We start from the raw sequence: 27,784 nt of genomic DNA on the forward strand, positions 1-27,784 counted from the left end.
ATTCACCTGTTAGTTTGTAAATATTGCAAACAGTTGGTAATTGGCACATTTCTGATAATATGCATTTGTTATGCTTCCATTGAACAGTTTATATACCTTGCTTTGTTTGGCTTTGGGAGTGTCAGATTTTAATATTGGAAATGGTTCTACAAAAAATGTTTAAAAATTTTTCATGGTCACTGGGTACATGTTATGTGTTCATGTTTTCCATAAGTTTCCTATTCAGACATTCCCTGTGCCTTGAACATACTCTCTACCTTGTGTGCTGTAGTGTGGTGTGGGTGACAAACTGACATTGGCAGTTTTTACCATTAAAAGAACTGTATTGTATTAGATTTTTGTAGCCAAAATTAAATCAGATATGTTTATTATACCTGACACTAATATTTAAATGTTTTGTTGAATCCATAATTTATATTTTTATAATCGTTTTCCATGATTTTAGTTCACCTGCATCATGCTACAATACACTGAGTTAAGTTGAATATACTGACTAATAAATTTGTTTTTATTTCTAGAAACCTGTGGAGGAGTGGCCAATATGTGACTGTCTGATTTCATTTCATTCAAAAGGCTTCCCCTTAGATAAAGCTATTCAATATGAGAAACTAAGGAAGCCATACATTATAAACAATCTTCATATGCAGTATGATATACAGGTATGTGGTATTTGTGTGTGTTTCTAATTAGATTTATCAAAGTGAAGAGGATTACTTATAAAATAACAGTATTTCTTCAGTGTATTGGTCTCGGTGTTTTTATGTAGAAGTTTTAGAGATATATTCAATTATTGTTACAGGATCGAAGAAAAGTGTATGCTATATTGGAAAGTGAAGGAATTGAAATACCCAGGTATGCTGTTTTAGATAGGGATTCACCAGATCCAAAACGTAAGTTTGTTTGAATTATATAGATAATGTTATATAATTATTTGTTCATTATCTCAAGTAAATATATCTATATGTGTGGGATTCATTATTGTTCTTATCTAAGTTATATAATTATAATAATTATCCTTATAGGCAGTCTAAATATTGTTCATATGTTTGAAATTTATTTTCTAATAAATAATACTACTAAGTAATCATGTTTACCATGTTTAATATATTTACAGAAAGCCACCAATCAATTGTTTACCTTGTGATAAATGACTATAATTTACAGAACTCTATCTGCTATAATTAAACTATATTTTTAAGCAGTTTCTGAAGTGGATTTTATTAAAAAAAAATTAGATATATCCCACTTTTTAATTGTAAAGAACTCTTAATTTTGATATTTAAGTTTATAGTTTTACTTTAAACTTTATTATTATCCTTTGAATGGCAGAAATAGAATTTTTACAAGATTCTTATGGCTTAACATGAATGCTAATATTGTCTATGGTTTTTTTAGATCATGAGTTGGTTGAATCTGAGGACCATGTAGAAGTAAATGGTGTAGTGTTCAACAAGCCTTTTGTAGAGAAACCAGTATCAGCAGAGGATCATAATATCTACATATATTACCCTACTTCTGCAGGTGGTGGCAGTCAGCGATTATTTAGAAAGGTATTTGACACAGATTTAAAATAATAATTATATGTCGTCAACAATCACAACTATATATTGACATAATTATAAATATATTCATAAATATATTTATTTATTTAACTCTTTATTACACTAAAACATAAAAATACACAATGACATATAGTCAATTTAAGTGAAAGGCAGTACCATAATGTACAGATTTAAATATATACATAAAAGTACAAATAGCGATCTTTTCGCTAGGGTAATAAAAAAAGCTCATACAAATTTTTTCTTGTTGAATAGTTTTAATATGTTTTTAATTTACACTTGTCATTTCAGATTGGAAGTCGAAGTAGTATTTATTCTCCGGAATCTCGAGTAAGGAAAACTGGTTCCTTTATCTATGAAGATTTTATGCCTACAGATGGTAAGCGTATGTATGTATTTTATAAAAACGCGATCCAGAAGGTACATTTTAATCAGCAACAAAGAAAATGTTTGTTGTTTCAGAAATCAGAATTTTTCGGATCTTATTTTCATCTTAATCTAATCTTTACTATAGTAAAGATAATGTCATCAGTAAAACCTGTTGGGATTAAACTAGTAATGTGAATGTGAGAAAGACTCTGTTTTCCGCGCTTAGTCTAAATAATGATTATATATTAGCCTAGATTAAACTAGTAATATTAATCCTTACTAATATTATGTCAAAGTAAGTTTCTTTGTTTGTGACCTACTAGCGCCTTAACAGTTTAACCAATCACTTTCAAATTTGGAATAGATATACTATATGGGATGGAAAAGGATATAGGCTTTTTTATCCCGGTCAGTAAACATATCCTGGTCACGCGGATAAAGTCGCGGATAAAAATTCATAATTTAATAAGTATGAGTGCATAGTTGTATTGTGCGGAATCGAACCCATAAGTATTGGGAAGTTAAACGGTGTGTTGAACCACTACCCCGCTAAGATTGTCAAACTAATGGTGTTTTAGTAACTTTAGATATAGTACCATACAAACTGTATTAACTTTTTTTAACAGTATTAATTGTTGTGCTCTGTAGGTACTGATGTGAAAGTATACACAGTGGGGCCAGATTACGCCCACGCGGAGGCACGCAAGAGTCCCGCGCTCGATGGTAAAGTGGAACGTGACTCCGAGGGCAAGGAGATTCGATATCCTGTTATACTATCCAACCAGGAGAAACTCATATCTAGAAAAGTGTGCCTAGCCTTTAAACAGACTGTCTGCGGATTTGATCTCTTGAGGTAATCACTCAAGTTATTATTCTACTAACATTGTTAATGTAATATTATTTTTGTTTTTAAAACTTATATTCATTTTTTAACTTACAAATACAATATCTATGAGAATATAATGAGAAATTTTATGAAATCGGTACAATTGTCGCAAACGACAAATAGTACGTTCATAAATTTACCAAAGGGAGACTTTGTACAAAAGTCGATTGCTTGGGTACCTCTGTCCAATTCATGTTTCAACCGTGAAGCAGTTGTGTTTGCATGGCTGTTTCGGTTTGAAAAGTGGGATATAGCGTGAATTTACTGGGTACAGAGGAATAACACCTGAGTCCTCAGGAATGGCAACGCATGGGGGGTATCATGGACGAAACAGTATACTCTGTTATGGCCATGGTACTTACTGCTCATGTCTATAGACGACGGTTACCACTTTCCATCAGGTGGGCCGTCAGCTTGTTTGCCATTCTAAGTTGTATAAAAATAAAAATCTCGTTATACATTGTAAATGGAAGTTTGTAATTTTTTAATGTATGCATTTAATTAGTTACAATCTATGAGATTTTAACAGTTTTCCAACCTACATAAATAAAGGAATAAAATTTTTAGTTATTTCAGTTACTGGATACATTTAGTTTTTATAAAAATAATATTAGTTCATTTTAAACTTTCGCGTTTTTTATAAATATTTTTAATACACAATTGGGTCTTAACGCCTTTAATAGGTGAATAGTACTTACATACCTGTTTCTTTATTGCGCCATTTTATTTTTTATTTCAGAGCAAATGGCAAGTCATTTGTTTGTGATGTGAATGGATTTTCATTTGTAAAAAATTCAAACAAGTATTATGATGATTGCGCTAAGATACTGGGTAACATGATCCTACGGGAGCTAGCACCAACATTGCATATCCCGTGGTCAGTGCCTTTCCAGCTCGACGATCCGCCTATAGTGCCCACCACATTTGGTAAAATGATGGAGCTGCGATGTGTTGTAGCTGTCATTAGACATGGGGACCGTACCCCCAAACAGAAAATGAAGGTTGAAGTCCGCCATCCAAGGTAAGATATCAAGATACCACTTAATTCTAAACATAATTTCTGCTATAAGAACTATATTATTTATAGGTAAATACACATTATCAGTTCCGAAAATTGAAACGTTAAAAACATAAAATTAATTTAATGATTTCAACATAAAAAAAAACTTTTGATTGGTGCTAAGTCATATTATAATATACATGTGAATAATAATTTAAATCTTATATTAAGACATCCTGGCCAGCATAGTAACTCGTAGTCTAATAAGGTTATTATATTTAATTTTGCATGTCGACTGCCAGTTTTTATAAAATGATTATGGTTGATATAATATGATAGAGAACATAATCATACAACTGTTTTATCTTTTGCTTTGTGTATTGTTAAATTGGTTGGTATTTTTATATTGATTGTGTCACATGCACTTTATTCTAATTATAATAGATTTCTTTCATTGTCAACAGGTTCTTTGAAATATTCGAAAAGTATGATGGTTACAAGCGGGGCCATGTGAAGTTAAAGAAGCCAAAACAACTCCAAGAGATATTGGACATCGCACGGGCTTTGCTCGCCGACATACATACGCGACACGCCGATCCTGAAATAGAAGAGAAACAGGGCAAACTCGAACAGCTGAAAAGTGTTTTAGAAATGTAACATTATTTTAAAATTAACAATAATATAAATAGTTGATAATTCATTGAAAAAATATCTTATTTCGTACAAATTAAATTACAGGTGTTAGAGATCTGTATTATCACAAGAGAGGTTAAAGTCCTCTCTGTATGACAGTCGTAATAGGATTTGCATTGTATTTTAAAATTAACTGCAGTTGCCAATCCGCCTGCCAAGCGTGGCGACTACTGGCAAAATCCTCCCAAGGGGGAGGCGTATGTCCAGCAGAGGATTGTTAAAGGCTGATATGATAGTAATGATAATAACTTTAATATTTCGTTGGTAAGACCTGCAAGTTTTTTAATGAAACTTGATTTAAATGAAAAAGAGGGAAAACATAATGCACCTGAGTTGCCAGCTCTCAACCAAAACTCGCAACTTACTTAAAATTTCATCAGCTATTAACATCATCAATATGATGATTAAAAGTTGAATTGACTCATACTGGTAAATTTTGTTGAATATGTTTTTTGCCAATTAAACAAACGACGCGAATCTATAATCTTTTCCAAATGAATCGTAAAGTGTGTCCTTTATGGCTGTCCACTTTTGTGTTCTTTGAATATTGAAGCTAATTATCCAGAGTAAATAAGGTTTTATTTTCAATGCGTCTTGATATTGCATGTCGGATGTGTAGGTACGGGCACTTCTCGGGCATCAACCGCAAGGTGCAGATGAAGTACCAGCCGCGAGGCCGGCCGCGTGGTTCCAGCTCTGACGACGGTACCGCTCCCGCACACGCCCCCGCACACGCACACGCTCACACACCCGCAACCGCAACCGCGTCCGCAACCTCGGAACACGGTCTGCTGAGTGCTGTCATGTTTAATACTACTGTACATTACGACTGCGCGATACTTCGTTTTTAAATTAACTCTCATGTTAATAGTACAAATAATGATCATATTTATAATGTCCGAAGCAATTGATACACAGTGGTGTGGCATCGTAAGCCACTGCAGAACATAATGGAATGGTTAAAAGTTTGCATTACACTGTATGTCAGTGTTTTCTAGAAATATTAATGAATTTAATATCACTGATTACTGCTACAAAATAATTTTTGTTTCGCCGATTATTAATGCTGAGGCAGAATCTATTATTATGTTTTTAAAGTTGGGCTCTGATTGGTTAATTTAATGCCAATAAGGCTCGGCTACAATAAACAAACAAACAAACATTATTTTTACATAGTATAAAAAATATAGGTTTGAATGAAAATGCCCATAATGTTTATTAGAATAGGAATTAAAAACCTCTACATAATGCTGTCGTTTTAAATGCTAAGAATCTTACCTATCTATATATTTTTATTACTCTTATATATTTTTTTTACTTTATTGTCGTAATGTACAGTAGTAGGTTTAATTTTTAAGCTATTTCCGGCTCTAGTTTTATGGAACTGTATGTTACCTGTAGACAAATGACAAACGATACCATTCATTTACATACGCTTCCGCTTGAATGTTAGTAAAGTTAAATAAGTTTTTAATTTGACATAAAACACGCTGTTTTATTGCTTTTTTATGCGCGCGCTAATCTACATATTCAAAATTGGAATTTTTTGCCACTTGTCTATGCCTTTTACCACTTTTTGAATATTCCACAAAATTCCATTTAGAGTTATTGTTTTTGTTTTGAAGATTTGAAATAATATTATGTATTGTGTTACGCAACAATTGAAAGTGCAAACTAGAATTACTCGCAAGCATTTTTTGTAGTGTAATTTATTATAAAATGATATTGGTACATTAGCTATTGAACAGCTTGTAGTATCAATATACTAGATCGTCCTAAAATAATGGAATGCTAAATCATGCATTTGGTTGCAATTTACCTAATTATTTCAGTTGATAAATTATGAGTATGTTTCGTGATTTTTTTTTATTTAAAAAGGAAATCAGTGCATGTTAATGCAAAGCTAGTGAGAGTGTGTCTGCTTGTATTTAATATAAATCGATTTATCCAAGCTTAATTCCCCATCACAGAATTATAGATACCGGCAAATAACTCTTTTTATAACAATTTTACTTATAAAAGTATTTACTGCTTAGGCATTGTTTATAATTTTATTCAAGTAATTTGCCTTATACTGTATCTATATAAGAATATCCGTATTCATATTTTGGAACAAAATATAAAAATATTTAGTAATTGTCAAAATATAAGTATTATGTTTAAAATTATTCCAGTTGGAGATATTTTATAAAAGTCATGGGTATATCTGCCCCATTCTCATTATGTCTGTGCCAGTTGCCGTCATGTAGCTGTGGTTGTACGCTACTTAAAACTGGCTGTTTTTCTTATTTAATGGCTCATATTTACAGTGTAGTTACAGCGTACAGAGGCATAACGCCTTAGTGCTCAATAACGCTACGGATTAGGTAGATAAGTGTCATAGTGTATTTATTCTATAAGGCTCATGATAGTATTCTTGGTGAGTGTTGCTACTTTTCATCAAGTAGGTATCGACTTGCCAATTTCATAAAAAAACTAAAGTAGCTAAAAATATAAAGTTAACAGCAGATTTGTTGTATGAGCTATAAGCTTTTTTATGAGTATAGATAATTAAGTTACATAAAAGCTATTTATAGGTTGTATATTGAAGTATGTGGGAGGTAATGTTGCGTTATGTTGCATATGTATGCCCCGCAGTAGGATGCGCAGGCGAGCCGTCGCTGGTGCTGATCCTGAAGTGGGGCGGCGAGTTGACGCCGGCCGGCCGCATACAGGCAGAAGAGCTGGGCCGTATGTTCCGCTGTATGTACCCGGGCGGGCAGGGACGGCACATACCAGGTCTCTCATACTATTCATCAACATTAACTCTACTTCGTATCGTTATTGCGGTATGCCGAGCTATCTATTCTGAAGAATTTCGGTGATTATCGTGTAGCGAAGCTCTTACCATAGTTTCTAGGGCAAGAAGTGCTTTTAATTACTTACGTATTGTGCCAAAGCTTATATTAAGGGTCTCACTTACAAATTAGTGCAGAATAATTTTACATTCCTAAAAATTATTTACCATCATATTCCATTGAAATGGTTAGAGCTGTTTTGGAAAACTAATTTTATCATATAACATTGCTCGTTAAATGGTATTAGGTAACAGATACGTGGTGAAGCAAATAATTGCTGTGTACGCCAAGAAATAATGCTTTTTGTATTGTATGTTCTAAGAACCAAATAGTTAAACTAATGACTTGATTAATAGATTAATATGATTAATGATTTTGCATGAGAAACATATTTTATTTCCATTTCGACATAATGTATATAGTTGTTGGCGATTTATTAATTTACGATGAAATTGAATTAATTTGTGCATAAATATGCATTTTTTTTTAAATCAATGTAGCATAGTTGGATATTATATTACTAATATGGGTGTAATTTGTGATTTTAGAATATATAGATATGTAATGTTTTTATATAATATATTACAGGCGAGGGCGGCACTCAGGGTCTCGGCTTACTACGATTGCATTCGACGTTCCGCCATGATCTGAAGATCTATGCGTCAGACGAGGGCCGTGTCCAAATGACCGCAGCCGCCTTTGCGAAAGGACTCCTCGCTCTCGAGGGCGAGTTAACGCCAATCTTAGTGCAAATGGTCAAGTCCGCCAATACAAATGGATTACTCGATAATGACTGTGACTCATCAAAAGTGCAAAATATGTAAGTATAGATGATGTAATAATGGCAAACTTTGAGAATTGTATCATTAAATTGTCTGGTTAGCGTGGCAATAGGAGGCTATGTAATACTGTTGTTTTAGAAAAGAGTTGTTTTATAACATTTACAGGACATCATTTTATGAGAGTCTCAAAAATTTGATTAAATTTGAAATAGATGGATCTTTGGGGTCATTTTATTTTGTTAATATTACTCGTATAAATATGAGTTTATCAAGATATTTAGGTATCAGAGGGAGACTGTACAAAAGTTGTTTGCTCGAGCACCTCTGTCCCATTCGTGTTTCTACCGTAAAGCAATTGTATTTATATGGCTGTATTTCCGTTTGAAAGGTGGGATATGGCAGTGAATTTACAGGTTACAGAGGAATAACATCTGAGTCCTCAGGAATTACAACGCATGGGGAATAGCATGGGCGAAACAGTATACTCTGTAGTAGTCCATGGTACTGCTCATGTCTATAGGCGACAGTTACCACTATCCATCAGGTGGGCCGTCAGCTTGTTTGCCATTCTAAGTTGCACAAAAAAATCTCTTTGATATTTAAATAATGAACGGATCGAAAATAATTAAAAGGGTGTCTTGTAAGTTCACATGAATTAAAGTTAGTGGCATATTGGTGTGGTATGCAAGTGCCTCCCCGAGCTGGAGCCGGTCGGTGAACTGTGACCGTGGTCGGCAGGGCGAAGGCGCGGCTGCACGAGGCGATGCAGGTGGAGCGCGAGTTCACGGAGGAGGACCGCGCGCGCATCAACCCGTGCCAGTCGGCCAGCATCGCCGCCGCGCTGCAGCTCGTCGCCAACCCCGCGCGGTGCTGCGCGCACGTGCACGCGCTCATACAGCAGCTCGTGCGCATCGTGCTCGCCAAGAGGGACGACCCCAAGACCAAGGGTACGCGCTCGCCGCCTGCTTCTTTTTATGAGATGAAAATTACAACCCCGTATGCGCTTTTTTTTAATGAATGGCAATGAAATGGTCACCCCGCCTGCGCTAACGGTTTACGCTGGCGGGCCACCAGTGAGGGGCGATAGGTGAAAATGAAAAGACAGGTTAACTAACCCATCGTGATGAATGCACCAGGATTCAGCAAGATAGTTTTCAGAGGGATCACGTGGAGGTCGACCTGTCAAGGTGTATTGCTAGCATGGAACTTGTAGTCCGCATTACTAAAAATCGCCATCCCCCACGCCTTCGCATACGCTTTTATTATACGTGATACCAATCAAGGATGATCTATACAGATGACAAATGATTCCATGGTCCATTGTGGCAAATTCACAAGAGAGCGTTTAATGATGCCTCAAAAATGGTTCTATGTTCGAAATTTTGCTGTGTGCTTAAGTCTGATAAAGGGATGAACTTATATAAATAATATAGTCCAATCACCGAAAAGATTCTCAAGTGGCAATCTCTTACAAGTAAACACAGAAAGAGTAAATGACCGTATTTATTACGTATTTTTGTTATTCTTGAATTTTCTTGCAAATAACTTGATTTTAGATTGCTTATAAATAATATAATGTATTTTCAGATACGATACTCTATCATGGCGAGACATGGGAGCTAATGGGCCGTAGATGGGGCAAGATAGAGAAAGACTTCTGCACGAAGAACAAAACGTACGACATATCGAAAATCCCGGACATATACGACTGCATCAAGTACGACCTGCAGCACAACCAGCACACACTGCAGTTTGATCTCGCTGAGGAGTTGTATATGTACGCTAAATACTTGGCCGACATCGTAATACCGCAAGTAAGGATTCATACATATTGACCAATTTAATTTTAGTATACCTGCAATGCCTCTGGTGTACGGGTGCTCATGGGTGGTAGTCACTTACCATCAGGTGAGCTAAATGCTCCTTTGTCTCCTATGTTATAAAAAAAATTATAAATTGTACAAAATAATTTTAATTTTTGCTACAGCTCATAAATTTCTAAGAACGTATCCATGTGTTCACGAAACGTAAAAAAAATATAAATATTGGTAATAATAATTATGTTCTATTTATAAAAAGAAAGCAAGAAGTGTTATTGGAATTACTGTATGCAATAATGAACTCTATGTGTGTATCGATATTTAGTTGCTTATTGTTTACTTAATATTTACGACTACAATGATGTTATAGTTTATTTTTGGTTGCACATCCATTGTATTTATTTTACACAGGAATATGGACTGACGATGCAAGAAAAGCTGACAATAGGTCAAGGTATTTGCACTCCGTTACTAAAAAAGATTAGAGCAGACTTGCAAAGGAACATAGAAGAATCTGGCGAAGAGACTGTTAACAGGCTTAATCCGAGGTAATTTAAATTGCAATATGTATTAGTTTTTTGTCATAACTTATTGCCATAGCAGTTTACGTAAAATAGGCTGAAATAAATGTAGTCATAAATTGATTTATAAATGTGAAAATATGTAAAAATGTTTGTGATTTGTTATCTAATTGCGATTGTATGAATTTTAATGAAATTTATTACACAAACAAGGCCATGTTTTAAATTAACACATAAGGCATTATTTGACCTGATTCACGCGAGTGATGTCTTGTGATATGGTTAGTTCTATTACTATTATAAATGCAAAAGTATGTGAAGATGTATGTACTCTATCGCGCAAAAAATATTTGAATAAAATTTTGGTACATGGATAGGTTATACCCTAAATTGACAGGATATCTTAGGATACCTATTCTTGTACCATATTTTACGAGTTCGCTATCTCATACTGACATATAGGATTCATGTGTATGTGTCCTATAAGTATATGAACTCATTATACGAACAGGTATGTTAAGGTTTCTTCGGGGTCGACAACGCGCTTGTGACACCCCTAATTTTGCAGTCGTCCATAGGTTATAGTTAATGTTTACCATCAGACGGGCTGTATGTCTCTTTGCCATCTTTGTGATATAAAAAAACTCATGGTATATAGCAATTCTGTTATTAAAGGAAAGGTAAAGATCAAAAGTAGTGTTTATAATTGTACTGTTGTACTTGTGCAGGTACAGTCACGGCGTGTCGAGCCCGGGCCGGCACGTGCGCACGCGCTTGTACTTTACCAGCGAGAGCCACGTGCACTCGCTGCTCACTGTACTGCGGTACGGCGGCCTGCTCGATGTAAGTATACATGTTAGCGGTACCTAACAATAATGAGAAGAGACTTTAAATGACATTCTCAAATTGAATATTTTTTTTTTCTTTCTTTTTGTGTGCCTATAACATAATATCTTCGTCAATTCTGAATCAATTTTGATAGTTATTTTATAATGGATTGGGTTCACTCCTATATTAGTCTTATATTAATTGATAGAAGATTATTTAAACGTTTTTTTGTTTTTCTAAAGACCAATATCTAGTAATCCCAACTATACCATAATTTTATAATTACTATGGTAATTATAAAATATACAGTTGGTATTTATTTATTATTTAAATTTTAAACTTGGTATGCCAAGTTTAAAATTTTAGCAATCACAATTTACCAAACATCAGTCTAAAAACTATGCAATAATAATTATGTGAGTGACTAAAATTATCCCATATTGACAGCATAATTTCATGATGATCAAGTTTGTGTGCCTAATTTTAGGCACTTTTTATGGTAGACAGGCTGTTTTGAATTCTGTTATCATAGACATCTTAGTAAATAATTCATATTCCGAGTAGGTGTAATATATATTTTTTTTTATTTTCAGGTGTTAAAAGATGAGCAGTGGCGACGTGCGATGGAATACGTGTCTATGGTTTCCGAACTCAACTACATGTCTCAGATAGTAGTTATGTTGTATGAAGATCCCACTAAGGATCCTTGCTCCGAAGAAAGGCTAGTATTTTATCTGTTTATTGCATTTATTAGTCAAATTATTTTATGTTAAATCATTATCAAGTGTCCTTTTTTTCATTTGTCAAACAGTCATGGACATAAAAAGGGTATTTATGACAATGAAAACACTGTGATAATCGATAGTCATTATTATACTTTTAAAATGTACCGTATAAATTGTTATAATAGATATATATATCTGTTATATTTTTCGTTGTAATTTTATAACTCCAGAACGGGCTCACTTATCCAAACCAAATGTTTAGGCTTTGTTCGGACTATTTAGTAGATGGTTTATGTGAAGTTTGCACAAAATCGGTCGAGCGGTTCTTTATTTATCACAATTTTTTGTAACAAAATGAATTCAATAAATGGCGGATCATTTTGTTAATGGGAATTTTTGTGTCAAATGCAAACTTTTTTTATGGTGGGGATTGTGCTGTCAAATTGAAACTTTTTTCAGTGTTGACAGTACAAGCATGTTGTTATGTCATTTATGTGGTCATTTCATTTTGGACGTGCTTCGATTAAAGCAAGTTGTCAGCGATATCGATGTTATTTTGTTTTTTATTATTTCACTTTATACGTAGCGAAGCACGTATCGGGCCGCTAGTATTATGTATATGTGCAGAATACGAATGTTTGAAATAATGCTTTTGCTATTTAAAAGATGTTAATTAGTTCTTCTAGATCGTGTTTATGGTCTTCCTTAAATTTAAGTTGTTTAAATATAATATAATAATATTATTTTTGTAATATATTAGAAGATACTTATTCTTCTCCATTTTAAAATATGATAAAAATTATGTTTATTAATAACGACATATTTGCCCTCTGCTGCATACTCGTAGATTTCAGAAGTAGGAAAACCAATGACAACTACTAGATGGCGTATTAAGATGCAATATACACCAGATTTTAAGTGCAATAGTTTTTACATGATGCCGGAACAAACATATAGACAGACAAAATTTCTAAAAATTATTGTTTTGGCATCTATTTGATATTAAGACACCTGATAACAATTTTCCTTAAATATTTCCTTTGTACAGACATCCGCTTAGTTACAATTTTATTAGTAAAATAATATTTTCATAATTACTAAATAAAACATCAATATCTATCAGTATTTTACTACTAAAATAAATAATATAATAATGTCTATCATTATTACGATTTATTTGGGAATCCATCTCGACTGGGGTGCCGTGTCCTGTAATAATGCGTTGTTTGTATGTGATGCAGGTTCCATGTGGAGTTGCACTTTAGCCCCGGCGTGAACTGTTGCGTGCAAAAGAATTTACCGCCCGGACCGGGCTTTCGCCCGCACAGCCGGAACCACTCCACCGCCAACAACTCGGTAATTTCTCATACTTTCTCCTCCTCATGCAGTATGAATGTGTGTGTGTGTAAGTGAGAGGAAAAAAGCTCTTTATTTGTAGAATTTGTTGCACGTTTAATTAATTGTAACTTATACATCTTTCCTCAATCTTAATATGTTTTATATTGAGATAGAGTTTAATTAATGTAATTGAAAAACGGAGGGATGTTTATATTCATATATAACGGAAAATTAACGAACTTATAGTATTTTGCCATTTCCGACAATTGTTTTGACGTCAACCGAAAGTAGAAAAATAATAATAAATGAAAATAAGTTTTAAATGGCTAAAATGATGATGATGATGATGATAAGTTTTAAAAATAAAATTGTAATGCATCGAAAGGTGATAAAGGTGTTATCACTAATACATCAAACTATGGATAGGACTCTATCTTTTCATATAACATAGACAAAACTCCACATTAAATGAATCTTTCATATCAGAATAACATTCATTACAAAACTTTAATCTTGTTAGTAATAAAGTTTATTCGATTTAAAATTATGAGTTTATTATATTTTGTCGAATAGCAAAGTTCATCAGATGAAGTGAAATGTATTGAAGAAGAAAGTGAGGACGATCAGATGGCCAGTCAGGAGACCCTGCAACCGGTGAGCGAAAATTATTTACTAACATATTTGATAAAACATTAGTTCTTTCATCTGTTTTAAAGATTCCTTTTTATTTTTATACGACTTAGAATGGCAAACAAGTTGATGGCCCACCTGATAGAAAGTGGTAACCGTCGCCTATAGACATGAGTAGTACCATGGACATAATAGAATATACTGTTTCGCCCATGATACCCCCATGCGTTGCCATTCCTGAGGACTCAGGTTTTATTCCTGTGTACCCTGTAAATTCACGCCATATTCTTTTTGTAGTAGTTAGTATTTATCTACATAATTCAACGCTAAATCACTGCCATGATACACATTGATATCTGTGATTGTTTTCTATTACAGGACGGAGATGAATTGGACAGTACATTTTCGCCAAGAAAATCGTCTAAATCGAAAATGAGAGCGTCGGACCCCATTCCGATTTGGTAAGTTCCAATATGAAAAGTTGTGACTGTTGACTGTATATATGAAAATCTCTATGGATATTGCATAACGTTCCTATTGAATCAATACGCAAATAACTCCAACATGGGATGTTAAAATCTGAGGGCCTACCATGAAATATTTTCCGAAATTTCGGGGACGAACGAAACAGAAATTTGATGTTAAAATTACATAATACATGCCGTTTAAAATTATTAAAAATGTTAAAATATCGTTCCCCTGAACTATTAGGATAGGATTTATGATGAACGAAATGTTAAGTTCCATTTACTGGGTTGATATCGGTAGGAACAAAAACACGAAATTGAGCCCGAAAATTCGGAATTTCATTTCATGGTAGACCACCTGTATTTGTTGCTCTGAGAACTAAGAGCCTGTTAGATCGGATTTGTTTCAAAATATAAAAGGCCAAGTGTGTGTTGAACGTTTATTAATAAGCAAATCAATGATTTTTTTTTCTCTTAATTTTTAATATGCCTTTATCTTGATTTAATTCAGATTTTTCACATTGACCAGACGTTAAACCTGTTGTTCGTCACTAATTATTCGCTGCAATATTTTATTTTTAACTCAGTGTATTTGTATATTGAATGCATTATGTTTGCGTGAACGAATTAATAAATGCGACAGCAACCTGCACTACACGGTGAGCGGGCACGAGGCGTCCTCGCTGGCGGCGCGGCTGAACGAACTGCGGGCCGGGGACGACCATCAGGTTAACACTTTTTTTACTTGTATCACTGAACACAGTAACTGGAATGACATACTTTGATAAACTCAAATACAAATTATTAGAGGAAGACATCATAAGAAATCATATATATGGTTCTCTCTCTCTTATATTTATACCTATGTCCCATCTAGTATTTCTGCCATCAAGTGATTTGCTTCCTGAATCCAGTTCAAAAGTGACAGAAACTACTGTACCATTCATTTGATTTTTTTTTTTGTTACAAAACTACAAAACATGTGACTTTAGTAGTTGGAAGCATTAATGGGGTCTGATTTTCGTCAGAATATAAATTATTCTAAAAAAAATGCTTCTATGTTATAGCAATTACACTCACATTACTCTTTATTAAAATTAGTTATCTAAGCGTTGTTGTTTTGCCTCGGAAATATGAGTGAGAAAAAGTAGCCCTGCAGACGACTGTGTGAAATGTCTCCCTTTGATAAAAATCACACGCAATATAGAATATGTATATTATTATTACAGCTTTTTTCCACTTTACTGGTCCCCAAGGGTAAAAGCCTCCTCCATCTTTTTCCACTTCTTATCTATAATAATGTTTGTCCAGTTTTTTCCTGCTGGCCCTCGCCATTTTGTTATTTGGAGAGTCCACCTTTTATCCTTGTACCTCGCTATATAACGTGCTCATCTCCACTTCTTTTTCATACTATACTGCAGAGCACCTGTTATTATCACAAATATATATTATAATAAATGCTAATGTGATATGTTCTAGATATTCTTTAAACACAATATTTTGTACCGCCGTTAGATCGAAGAGAACGTGTCCAAAGAATGTGTGGAGGCGCCGCCCCGCGCGCGTTCGTACGAACAACACGCACAGCATAGCGGTAGGTAGCGCCGCCTACGGTCGGCTGTGATCGCCTGAGGTCCACTGCGGCCGCCTGCACTAACCGCCTGGCCCCGTGTGCCCTCTACACTGCCCGATTGTAACATTGTGTTGTGACATTTAGATAAATAATTTTCATTATCACTTCTCTAGGGAGATTGGTGAGTCCCCCTAGACAAATAACAAGCGAACCTGTCGATACGTACATTAAAGTTGCCGCGTGCGTAATATTTCTATGTTATGTGCGAGACGGCTAGCTTCGGTGTTTTGTTCTTTCTCATATGTACGTTAAAATAAACGATCCACCGATAGATTCGTTTGTCGTTGCTTAGAAGGACAAAAAATGTAGTCAGAGTGACTTTTTGGCTTTATACGATTTAACTATGAATTGTATATATACATTTTACAGATCTCTAAAACATTTTAGCTATTGTTGCCTTTTGTGCATTAGTTTTGCAATATTACTGCTTACGTAGTTAGAGATTTATATCCACATTTAAACTATCTTCATAATTATTTTTTATAATTCGATTTTCAAAGCAATTTTATTCTAAAATCTCTTTAGTCTAAAAAAGTTTTAATCATTCTCACAGAAACTGTGAATAATTTTATTTGTTTAAAAAATATTTACCGATCTGTGAGAAGGAAGAGGTGCTCAATACGATTTTGTATCTGTATTACGCGATGCCTTTTTTATTGTATTTTATGTTAATCACTCTAAACTAATTTTTACTCACAACTTCGCATTATCAGAATACATAGATCAAGTAGGACGACTATATATATTTTTTTTAAATATTACGTGTGTACCAAATTTCATGACGATTGGATGAGTCTTTAAGGTACTAAAAAAAATTAATTTCTCATTTATAATAGTAGTATGTAATATGCTACTAAGATTGAAATAATCAGATAAACTTAAAATGTAGAGAAATCTACTATCTCATGGTTCGTGAGGTGGTTTGTTTTATAGGATTCCTCCTGGATAGTTTTAGAGGGTTCACATTTAATAAGTGTATATATAGAGACAGGATCAATGTTAAGTGAAACTTATAGGAATACAGAATATTAATTATTGTAATAATAAATTTCATGAGCGTTGAGTAAACGTTTGAATGAAAAATAATTATATTTATGATACTAAATGTTCAACTCTGAGACATTTTAGAAATATTAGCTACGATAATACGTATGCTACGTTTCAATTTAATTTATTACGTATAGCACATATCTAATTAATTTAATCCAACCGACACAATATTTGGGATTATTCTCTAAACTGAGAATTATTTATTGATAGTCTTAGATATCAATGTATTTAACGTGCTGCTACTTTGGAAAATGTCTTCGTCTGATTTATTGTTATGCTCCCAAACCTAAGAATTTAGGGGCTCAAAGCATGAATACTTACATACCAAAGTGATCAAAATGTTTGCAAATCGGCTCTATTCACCAGCCGGTACCGAGTTACCGTTTACTATTTTATGTGGATTTATTTTGTGAGTGATTTTGGTGCACTGTTTTCTTGACTTACTTTGTCCATTATGTTACTTGAATTGTGTTCCTTTGGAGTTCGTAGAGAGGTCGGCCGCCCTGCCGCAACTGGTTGGTTGAGCTCATTCTGGCCGGCGATCTTGTGTGTGTTTGCGTTGCATTCTCGCTCCTCGCGTCTGTGTGTGTACGTTTGACAATTGTTTGGTACCTATGCATGCGTTAACTAACTTTTGTCGACACTAATTGTAGTGTTAAATTTAGATATATACGGACACAAAACGCATGTGGCAACGGGCATAATTATCGAGTCGCAATATTCTCCTTTGATCACATACTATTATGTGAACAAAGGGGTACATTGTCGATAGAGAGAGCTATGCCGCATGTCGACGAACATTCGTCAAACTACACCACGTTGGGTACGGGACTCTCGATGTGATCGCGAATTTGCGAATCTTAAATCTTTCGCATATCGCCGCATGCTTCGTTGCACTGTGCAATTTTATTTATATAAATTTATTTATATTTCTTCTTATATTACTTATTAATTTATTTTCTCTCTTTTCTTCACCACCCTGTCTTCTAACGTCTCTCGTTCGCATCCACCTCACGTAACCGCACTCACGCCCGCTGCGCTCATACTACCACCACCACCACCGCACCAGTGTCCCGCGCGTCCCCCTCCCCCGCGCAGTCCCCGCGCCCATCATTGAGCGTGACGCCGTCCGGCCGGCCGCCGGGCTCGAGCCCGAGCCCGAGCGACGAGCCACTAACGCCCCTTATTAACGTGGACGGCGTCGAGTCCTCTACTAACGAGCTGCCGCTGTCCGCGATCACGTTCGGGTCCCGCGGGGGGTCGTGGCCGCGGCTGGCCGCCGGCTGTAGCGTGTGGCGCGGCGCAGGCGCGGGCGCGGGCGCGGACGCAGACGCGGAAGCGGGAGCGGGCGCGGCCGCGGCCCGTCGCCAGCGGCACAGCATCGCCGGCCAGATGAGCTACCTCAAGATGCTGGGGCTGGGCGGCCGCGGCAAATTATCCGGCGCCGCGGGACTCTTCAGCACCGCGGTCATCTCCGGATCCAGTTCGGCGCCCAACCTGCGCGTTATGATACCCACCTCCGCCACTACCAACAGTCAGTATTACGTTACTTTTACTATTAGAAAATAGATCGCCTATAAAAATATTAAATCGTCGTTATTCTGTTTATTGTTGTACTTAATTGATCAACAATGGAAAAGCAGATAGAACATTTCATGTAAACTACGAGCACTGATATTTAATGGATACGCCGGTTGCGTGCAGTAGCGGCGCTGGAAGGGTTCGGCGGCGTGCCGGCCATCCGTCCGCTGGAGACGCTGCACAACGCGCTGTCGCTGCGGCAGCTGGACGCGTTCCTGGAGCGCGTGACGGCGGCGCCGGTGGTGCTGGGCACGCCGCCCGCGCCCGCCGCCGCGCCCGCCTCCGCTGCCGCGCCTGCCGCACACCACAAGCCGCCCTCGCCTACCAACAGTGCGTGTACTTTTTGTATCTAATTCACATTTATTTCTATGTGACGTAAAAATACAGTACGTTGCATTTTCTTTTATATCCAGAATGTCATTAAAGCTAATACAGTAAATCAGTGCAAGAGAATGAAAACTTTAATAAACCTTGTGAAAAGCCGTCTGGGCAACGCTTCAAATAGTATGTTGCTTATATATGATGGTTGTAAAGGGAAGAGACTGTTAAAGAAAAAAAAGAAGGAAACGTTAGAAAGATGGTTTGTGTTAAAGAAGAGTATATTATTGATAGAGTTCAGTGGAAATATGCAATATTTATTAATGTGATTGCTGTGCCCTTCCAGGGTTCATATTGTTACAACATGAAAATGCAATAAATGATTGAATTGAAATGGTAAAGGATGAAAAAAAATATTAATATGATTATTTCTTTAAACAGGTGCAGGCTGGAGCGGTCCCTCATCATTGATGTCCTCATCAGGCGAGCTGCCCAGTGGTCTCTCATCAGCGGGGCCATCCTCACCTAACTCCAACTATGCTTCCAATTCAGAAAATCTTAAAAACTCCATGGACTGGTATAGATGCTATAAAAATTGTTTAATTTTGTTTGATAACGTAGAAGCATCGATTTATGAATGACAGGTTCGAGTACACCCCATTTTAACCAGTTCCCTTAGATTTATAGTGCATTTGTATTAGCGATATTTTTAGTAGAAAAAACTAAATTATTGTATATTATATGCTGTATTATATATATTGTCACGTAATTGACATAAATATCAAGCTATTGAAACATTATTAATAGCTTATTCCAATCACAAATAATTTTAATTTTTTTAATCCGATTGCCGCGTTTATTAGTTTGGTATTTACAATGTTAAGCAAAAATAATAATTAATTTCACAAGTGACATTTCCATTCTTATCGATAATATTTATATCGCTTGCGTGAGCTTTAGGAACTAAACGTTCACAGGACAAGAATTGGCCTAATTTGAATAAAACTGGCATTTATAAATCGATGTTAGATGTTATGACTTCCACGAAACTTCGATGTGTCTTCCGAATAGAAAAAAAGTGTTTTTTCTTCGCGCCCTTGGCTTTTTGTGTGCTTGCAAGCACTTTATATTTTTTTTTACTTAATATGTGATTGTTAATGATAGATTAAATGGTTACTTTTATACTTGCATATACATGCATGCTGACATAATTTCTTCAATAGTTCCATTTCAAATAACAGGAGAATGTCAGTGGATCTTAGATAGTCATATCAATTAGATACACACCTACTTTATGATTCGAGAATTTGTTTTGAGATTATTACTTTAGCATTTATTGTTTTATTACAGTAATCTCTCCATGTATTCGGAATACTCATCAAAGTTATATGTCGAAATTTTTGCTCATCTTTATTCTAACTACGTTACATTTTTGTTGCTTCGCGTAGATTTTGATAGGTTGTTTTGTTACCTCACCGAAGGACGTTATCGAGGTTTTATAGTTTTTGTTGAGACTCACGAATCGACCTCATACTGGAGTAACTGAGTGAAGCAATTAACGGACTGACTAAGAATCAGCGCAGGTCTACGGGATAGCGGTGAAATGACTAAGTTCTTAGCATTTGAAAATGGACCTTACCGATCTAAGCATACGGTGGAAATTCATGTAACAAAACGAGTGAGACCGTGTTGCTCAGTGGTATATAAACGATTGTTCGCTGCAACACTGCCGACCTGTGCTGATCCTTGTAATGTCATTTACAATATAGATTTATAAAAGGAGATGTTTCACGATAATATGTAACTTGAGTCCAGTTATTATATACTACATATTCGAATTTAACATAATATGCAAATTTGTATTATCTTTATCAAGTGAACCTACAATTTAGTTTATGTTGATTGCGGTAATCACTTGAAGATCGTTATATAAATGTCAAAATATATATTCCTGTTTGTGTTGTTTTCGTTTAGAAAGTCTTATTTAGTGCCTTAGATGCTTTATTAAAATTAAACAGAGAAACTACTACAAAATTAAATATATATATATATATATATATATATATATATATATATATATATATATATATATATATATATATATATATATATATATATATATATATAAATTGGAGACACAAAAAAATACTGCATAATGATTTAAGTAGAGCCCAAAGTGAAACATCTTCTTTTGCATGTATAGTGTTAATAGACAGCTAGATCTAATAGTTTAGCTATAAAACCACTGTTTTAAGTGATTAAGGTACTTGGTATTCAACATGGATTTTGTCAACTGTATAAAAGCTTGACGAGATCTACAGAATCTTTATGGGAATATTTTTAGGTGGCTATTCTGTGGCTACGTATAATTGTTTTTAATTTTCATTCATAATAGTTCATTGCAAGAAAACACTGTACAATTTATCACTTGTATTTTATACCATTGATCATATTTTGCTTTCATACAGAGTTTACTTATCTTCAATACGAGTAGGTGTACTTACAAAAATAGGTTTGTCGAACAATAGTAATTTAATAGAATCGACATTATATTCTGCCGTCCCTCTCCATGATTAAACAAATCTATCTTATAAATACATACAGCTATCGCATACATAAGATAAAACAAGACAGCAATTCATCGTCTTGCTCTTTCTCATATGAAAGCTAATAACATTATTTACTAATAAATTATTTGTTATATTGAAGCAAATAAACGTATGAAAGCAAATTATTCAGAATTCAGTAGGCATATTTACGCTTTGGGGTGTCGAAATGACAACACGGGCCTGGGTACTGGTAAACGGACAAAATTGTGGATTCCAGTAGCAATTGGAGTAAAATTGTGCCGAGCAAGCTCCCCCAGTGGGACGGCGAGGCGGCGACGTTGTGCGCCTTCGACTCGAGCCTCCACTCATTCATGCCGCACTCCAATGTAGCAGGTATACCTACATGCACCGCCGTTGTCACTATGTCCTGATCTGCACATACACTGCGACTTCTCATTTCGCATTATTACAATCGATGTGTCGATTTAATCGAACTAAAATCGTTCCGACCAGAACGTTCGTAACAGAGCCGCCAGTAGAGACAGCTAATATGTATATCACTAAGCCATAAATACTGTAAAAAAATAGTTTAGCATATTTGTGATTTAATGGCCTATTAATGTCTTTCAGGATACTATTAGTAATTAAAAATCGAAAACGAAAATAAGTTACTAATTTAACGAATTTAACTTTCGAAATTAATATTAAAGTTGATCTTTTAAGTATTAAAAATAGAGTCGCGATTGATGAGCTGTGCTTCAATTTATAATTACAAGTATTATTTAGTGCTAGTATCAAAAACATTCCAGTGCTTACGGAGCGCCAGTCTCATACAAAGTGTTTACAACTTTACGAACTACCTACAATTTATGTATTATATTATACCATCTGGCAGCCCTGGTTCATAAACTTATTATTAATATCCATTCGATTGTATTTATGCGAATTGAAAAGCGTAGTGCTTAATTTTGTTATGCAGGTACAACGTATATATTTACGTATTGGTATAGTATTATGCACAACATCGATGTATGCAGATTAATTGAAAAAATGTATCAGTGAATATATCGTATAAAATTAAATATAAATTTCGAGTACAGTAACTAACACGCGGGTTATTTTTAGTAATGGCAAGTATACACATGCGATAATAAAGCGCTCGTAAATCATAGCAAGTCTTCTGATGAAAATGTACAAACGGATTTCTATATAATTATACAAGCATGTATTAATTTAAATATTTTCCATAAAACGAAAAAAAAAATTAAAACACTTTCGGCATTCAGAGATCAGTATGCATTTATAATTTAACATTGAATGACAGGTAATTGAGTAACTCACTATACTATTTCCATAGACTATTTTATTTTTATTAATATGTTTTACGGCTCTGGATACAAGTCCTTTTAAGCCCCACATTATAAAGAATTCACTTTAAATTGAAGTCTTTACCATACGTCGCAAATATCACTATATCTATATATATATATATATATATATATATATATATATATATATATATATATATATATATATATATATATATATATATATATATCTTACACATAAGAGTTACACACTATAATATATAAGTAAAATACCAAAATCCATATAAACAGAAAAAGAAACAAATGAAAGTTTATAATTTGAAATTCACACAAAAACGGTTACGTATCCAATCTATGATTATAACAAGACCCACAAATTTTCACAATTTTTCCACTGTTTTTGAAATAAGACTATTTCATGTCGTTTACTTGCCATCACTAAATATTTGAACTACAAATAGTGATGTGCCTAATTATTCATATTCACGATTCATAATTCGCATGTTTCAAATCATAATATGCACGCAGAGCCGCTATGAACAATGCTATTTGCGAAGTAGGCCGCACGTAAACACGCGCGCATTTATCAAACAATATATTTTTTAATGCGTGTGTATACGCATAAATTAACATATATGATTCCTATTTACGAGCGGTCTATACCTTTGCATGTACTAACAAAAAGGCACGATAGAAGAATCAATTTTATATATTTACTGGAAGGATATTCCGCGGCTTTTCCGCTCTCTTTATTTCAAATAAGAAAAAAAAATTATCTTGATTTCGACAGAATGAAAAAAACTGTTTCTCCAATAAGATTTATTAGGTATAAATTCTGTCATATGGATCTTTGTGCTATATTTTAAGATGTGGCATACATTATCATTATGAGATTTAATGATTTTTCAAAAAGCCGTAATTTGTTTGTATTTTTTTTTTAATTATTATATGATTGTGTTCACGTTATCGGAAAACAATCAGTAAAGTGATATAATTAGGAAATTACATCGAGTAGACATGAAATTAATGTTACTTTAACTTCTGTTTGACTATATTTATTGATTTTTCTCTACTCCATCCTCTCTACTATACTCCACTCAGTTTATTAGAACTGCATCTATTTTTTTTTTGATGGGTGAAAAAGGTATAGTAACCCCGCCTGCGCTAACGTGATACGCTGGCGGAGCAGCAGTGAATATATATAATATATATATAATAGATGAGAATGAAAACAGGTCAGTTAGCCCATCATGATGAATTCATCAGGAATTACCCATGATAGTTTCCAGGGAGAACAGCGAGGAGGTCGACCTGGTTGGTTATATTGTCAGCAATGGGATTCTCAGTCTCCATTACTAACAATCCCTTTCCCCCCAACTGCATCTATTAAACTGAGTAAAAATTGTCTATGTTAATTTTACCAGAGGGAGACTTTACACAAAAGTCGATTGCTTGGGATAGACTCTCTGCTCTCTTTACCTCTGTCCCATTCGTGTTTCAACCGTGAAGCAGTTGTGTTTGCATGGCTGTGTTTCGGTTTGAAGGGTGGGATATGGCACTGGGTACAGAGGAATAACACCTGAGTCCTCAGGAATGGCAAAGCTCATGTCTATAGGCGACGGATACCACTTTCCATCAGGTGGGCCGTACGTAACTACCTATATTATAACTAAATTTTATCAGCGACTTCGTCCCCGTGACCGCTATATAAACCAATTTCATTGTGATTGGTTAAGCTGGTAAGGCTCTAAGAGGTAATAAACAAACAAAGTCCTCTTCGCATTTATAATACTAATAAAGATATTTTTTTCTTTGTAAAACAAATTTATAACAATGTTGCCAGGTTCATCTATTAGCGGTGACATCACTCCAGTATCGATGACCTCCGAGCAGGAGTTTAATAGCAACGAGGCGACCGCCGGCTCCATTACTGACCACGACTTATTGGTATGTACCTACTAAAATTGTGAAAAGTTTAGCTCTTATCTCAAATAAATTTTTTGAATACTACTCGGACTATTATAAGTTGGAAATAAGGTGATGGGGCACTTCCTTGTGAGTGCGTATGTGGATGACAAGATAAGATACCAGTGGAGACGTGGACATTGTAGCGGGGGATCAGTGTGTGTACCACTTATTCGCCCATACATCAGTAGTACTATGGAATGTAGTCATAAATTACCACAAAACGGAACGCGTCCATATACATTGTGATATGGGGAGTTAATAAACTCACTTAACACGAAGCATTCATTAAACGTAGTACGAATAATTCATTAAAACCTGCCCATGAAGCTGTTCTGATCTAACTACTCTCACTTAGCAGGAATGTCCATTAAACTTGGCGGGATATACGAAAGTTTTTTAATACCCAAAATATGAGCACTAAAAATCTTTTCTCTCATAAACGGTTTTCTTTCTATTCATTCATAAAAAAAAAACGATATAAGGTTTTTTTTAGTGTTATCAGTGTAATGTCATTTTCTTTAATTAATTAAACTAATAGTTTACCTACTTAATTACTTCGATTTTATCGGGTTATGGGGCCAGCACATTTTCACAGCGCTCTTAACTAATGTTGTAACAATTTGCTAGAGTTGTCTAGTGGGTGTTTTCTAAGAATCATTTTTATAACGTAGGTATCTGTTGTGACGATTTGTCTTCATATTTTTTTAAATGAGAGTTAAATCTTAAATCTGTAAAGGCTTCAAACTCCATTATAGTGAGCCTGGAAATTAAAAGTGTTAATCTAAATTTTACAGAGTGCTGAGGGCGAAGATGACGAAGAAACACTTTCGGTTGATCCTTGCGGTTCTCCAGTGAAATTAATAAAAAATGATCTTAGCCCACAATCCTTTAGTGGCACCATGCTCCAACCAGACTTTTGTCAAGCGTCTACTAGCAATGCCACCATAGATTTCTATGGACTTAATATACAGCAAACAAAAGAAACTTTCTTTAAGGAAATGCCATCGAGCAGTAAAAATTTTAATATAGAATCTGATATAACGAATAAATGCACAAAAGGCGATGCATCCCAATATATAAACAACTTTGAATCATTATCTTCTCAAAATAAAACAAACACTAGTAAAAGTAAAAACAAGAAGAGTAGTAATAATATGTTAAATAATGAAAGTAGAAGATATAGTGACAGCAGTGCACAAAAAAGTAATAACAATCCACAGACAAACGTTTCAGGAAGTAGATTTACTACAACTTTAGTTACGGAAGATCTGTTAAGACCAAGCACATCTAGCGATAGTAAGTCGAATATTAATAATTTGCCTAATTCGTCTCCTGGAAAGCCAACTATTACCAAGGTTAAGAATATTACAGTGAAAGCAGGATTTACTATTCCTGACTCGTAATATTTAAATTTAGAACAAATATCTAAATAATTCCGATTTTAATGTGATGACGTCAAAGATATTTTGTTATAAATTATTGTATGTAAATTTGGACTGGTTGCCAATGCGAATATTATTTTTATATAATTTCATGTTGTTACAAAACGTTAGTTGTTATGGCATTTAAGTATATATTTTACAATTTTCCAAGAAATTATTTAATATTGTTATGCAATGTATTTACATAAATTAACTTTTATTAACACGTATTAACAGCTTATTGGGTGATTTTCAAAAACAGAGATTTCTGTCTAATTTCAGGTGCGTTGTAGGTTTCGAGTCTTCAGAAAAGTTGATATCTCCAGAAAGTTATAAAAGATTCCTTCTATATGTCGGGGACATCGGCTTTAAAGTTGAAAGCATAGTTGAAAGTTCCACTGAAATTTGGCAGGAGTCACACTCGCTGAAAATTACCGAATTACATAGTCGGTAGTTGCTACATATTAATTACCACTGTATACTACTTAGACAAATGTGTCAGTAGCATTATGCACAATCTTATTTTAATTCTTGATATATACATATAATGGTAATTTAAACCTTTTTACATTTTTTTGTAATTGTTTACATTTTATAAAGGTTTATACTTAATGGTTCGACTATATAGACCATAAGATATATATATATATATACACGCATACAATTTAAAGAAGCTTGATTGGTTGATGTCGTTTGACATTCTTAGTTAGGTATTTTTAATCTCTGTGATGTACTACTTTTGTTATAAGTGAGAATTAGAGATAGATGTTGGCTTATTAATACACGACAAGGAAGGACTTATTTGTAACAAATAAGCGATACGTTATTTCAATGTGCGTTGATAATGTTGTCTGAAAGTCAAAAGTATATAATGATTGATTATGTATGATTGATATGTCGATACAATTTTCAAAATGATGTAGCACATGGATCATGCACTTTGTACCTTTGTCAGAAGTTGTCTTTAGTGGCACAGTTCATATTTACTGTTGGGAAACAAATGTTTTTAATGTAAATGTATATATATATATATATATATATATATATATATATATATATATATATATATATATATATATATATATATATAATATGTACAATTTATTAGTTTTATCCTAACCCATCTCATAATTATGTATCAAAATTACAGAGTATATTTTATATTTTCTATACTAATATTATATGTTACGCCTAAGTTACGATGTCTAATACTTACATAACATTTTCAGATTGTGAACATCATCATGACTCGGCAAAAGCTTTATAATACAAAATATGTAGATATTTGCTTTTTATATCATGCAAATCACTGCAGTATATTTTGCAGAAATAATGGATTAGTTTAAGAAATTATGTACAATAAAAATATATGATATTAATATTGTTGTATTATTTAAAAAAAAATATTGTTACTGAAACATTTGGCAATTGGCAAATTTGACACACCTAGATGAGGAACGCCTGCAAAAATTGGGATA

General features: G+C 34.4%; 1 protein-coding gene across 7 annotated transcripts in view; it reads left to right on the top strand.

Moving 5' to 3' along the window:
* LOC113517236 (inositol hexakisphosphate and diphosphoinositol-pentakisphosphate kinase) overlaps nucleotides 1-27,514 on the top strand; it is a 29,318-nt gene extending 1,804 nt beyond the window's left edge. For 3 of the 7 annotated variants that reach the window (XM_031912381.2, XM_031912382.2, XM_031912380.2), the window contains exons 3-28: nucleotides 519-659; nucleotides 800-890; nucleotides 1,396-1,550; nucleotides 1,854-1,941; nucleotides 2,580-2,784; nucleotides 3,557-3,838; nucleotides 4,282-4,470; nucleotides 5,130-5,296; nucleotides 7,148-7,288; nucleotides 7,936-8,167; nucleotides 8,868-9,076; nucleotides 9,717-9,943; nucleotides 10,361-10,497; nucleotides 11,199-11,313; nucleotides 11,892-12,019; nucleotides 13,265-13,379; nucleotides 13,935-14,015; nucleotides 14,370-14,452; nucleotides 15,102-15,186; nucleotides 15,974-16,052; nucleotides 18,448-18,675; nucleotides 18,846-19,052; nucleotides 19,482-19,617; nucleotides 21,867-21,982; nucleotides 24,761-24,864; nucleotides 25,680-27,513. In XM_031912381.2, the coding sequence (XP_031768241.2) occupies nucleotides 519-659; nucleotides 800-890; nucleotides 1,396-1,550; nucleotides 1,854-1,941; nucleotides 2,580-2,784; nucleotides 3,557-3,838; nucleotides 4,282-4,470; nucleotides 5,130-5,296; nucleotides 7,148-7,288; nucleotides 7,936-8,167; nucleotides 8,868-9,076; nucleotides 9,717-9,943; nucleotides 10,361-10,497; nucleotides 11,199-11,313; nucleotides 11,892-12,019; nucleotides 13,265-13,379; nucleotides 13,935-14,015; nucleotides 14,370-14,452; nucleotides 15,102-15,186; nucleotides 15,974-16,052; nucleotides 18,448-18,675; nucleotides 18,846-19,052; nucleotides 19,482-19,617; nucleotides 21,867-21,982; nucleotides 24,761-24,864; nucleotides 25,680-26,288 (4,350 nt within the window). In that variant the 3' untranslated portion in view covers nucleotides 26,289-27,513. Of the gene's footprint in view, nucleotides 1-518; nucleotides 660-799; nucleotides 891-1,395; nucleotides 1,551-1,853; nucleotides 1,942-2,579; nucleotides 2,785-3,556; nucleotides 3,839-4,281; nucleotides 4,471-5,129; nucleotides 5,297-7,147; nucleotides 7,289-7,935; nucleotides 8,168-8,867; nucleotides 9,077-9,716; nucleotides 9,944-10,360; nucleotides 10,498-11,198; nucleotides 11,314-11,891; nucleotides 12,020-13,264; nucleotides 13,380-13,934; nucleotides 14,016-14,369; nucleotides 14,453-15,101; nucleotides 15,187-15,973; nucleotides 16,053-18,447; nucleotides 18,676-18,845; nucleotides 19,053-19,481; nucleotides 19,618-21,866; nucleotides 21,983-24,760; nucleotides 24,865-25,679 lie in introns of all 7 variants that reach the window. The other 4 variants (XM_031912385.2, XM_031912386.2, XM_031912383.2 and 1 more) reach the window with 4 other exon arrangements.
* The last annotated feature ends 270 nt before the right edge of the window (nucleotides 27,515-27,784 follow it).

The sequence above is a fragment of the Galleria mellonella genome, unplaced genomic scaffold, assembly GCF_026898425.1.
Source record: "Galleria mellonella isolate WM207_F2 unplaced genomic scaffold, CSIRO_AGI_GalMel_v1 utg78, whole genome shotgun sequence".
NCBI lineage: Eukaryota > Metazoa > Arthropoda > Insecta > Lepidoptera > Pyralidae > Galleria > Galleria mellonella.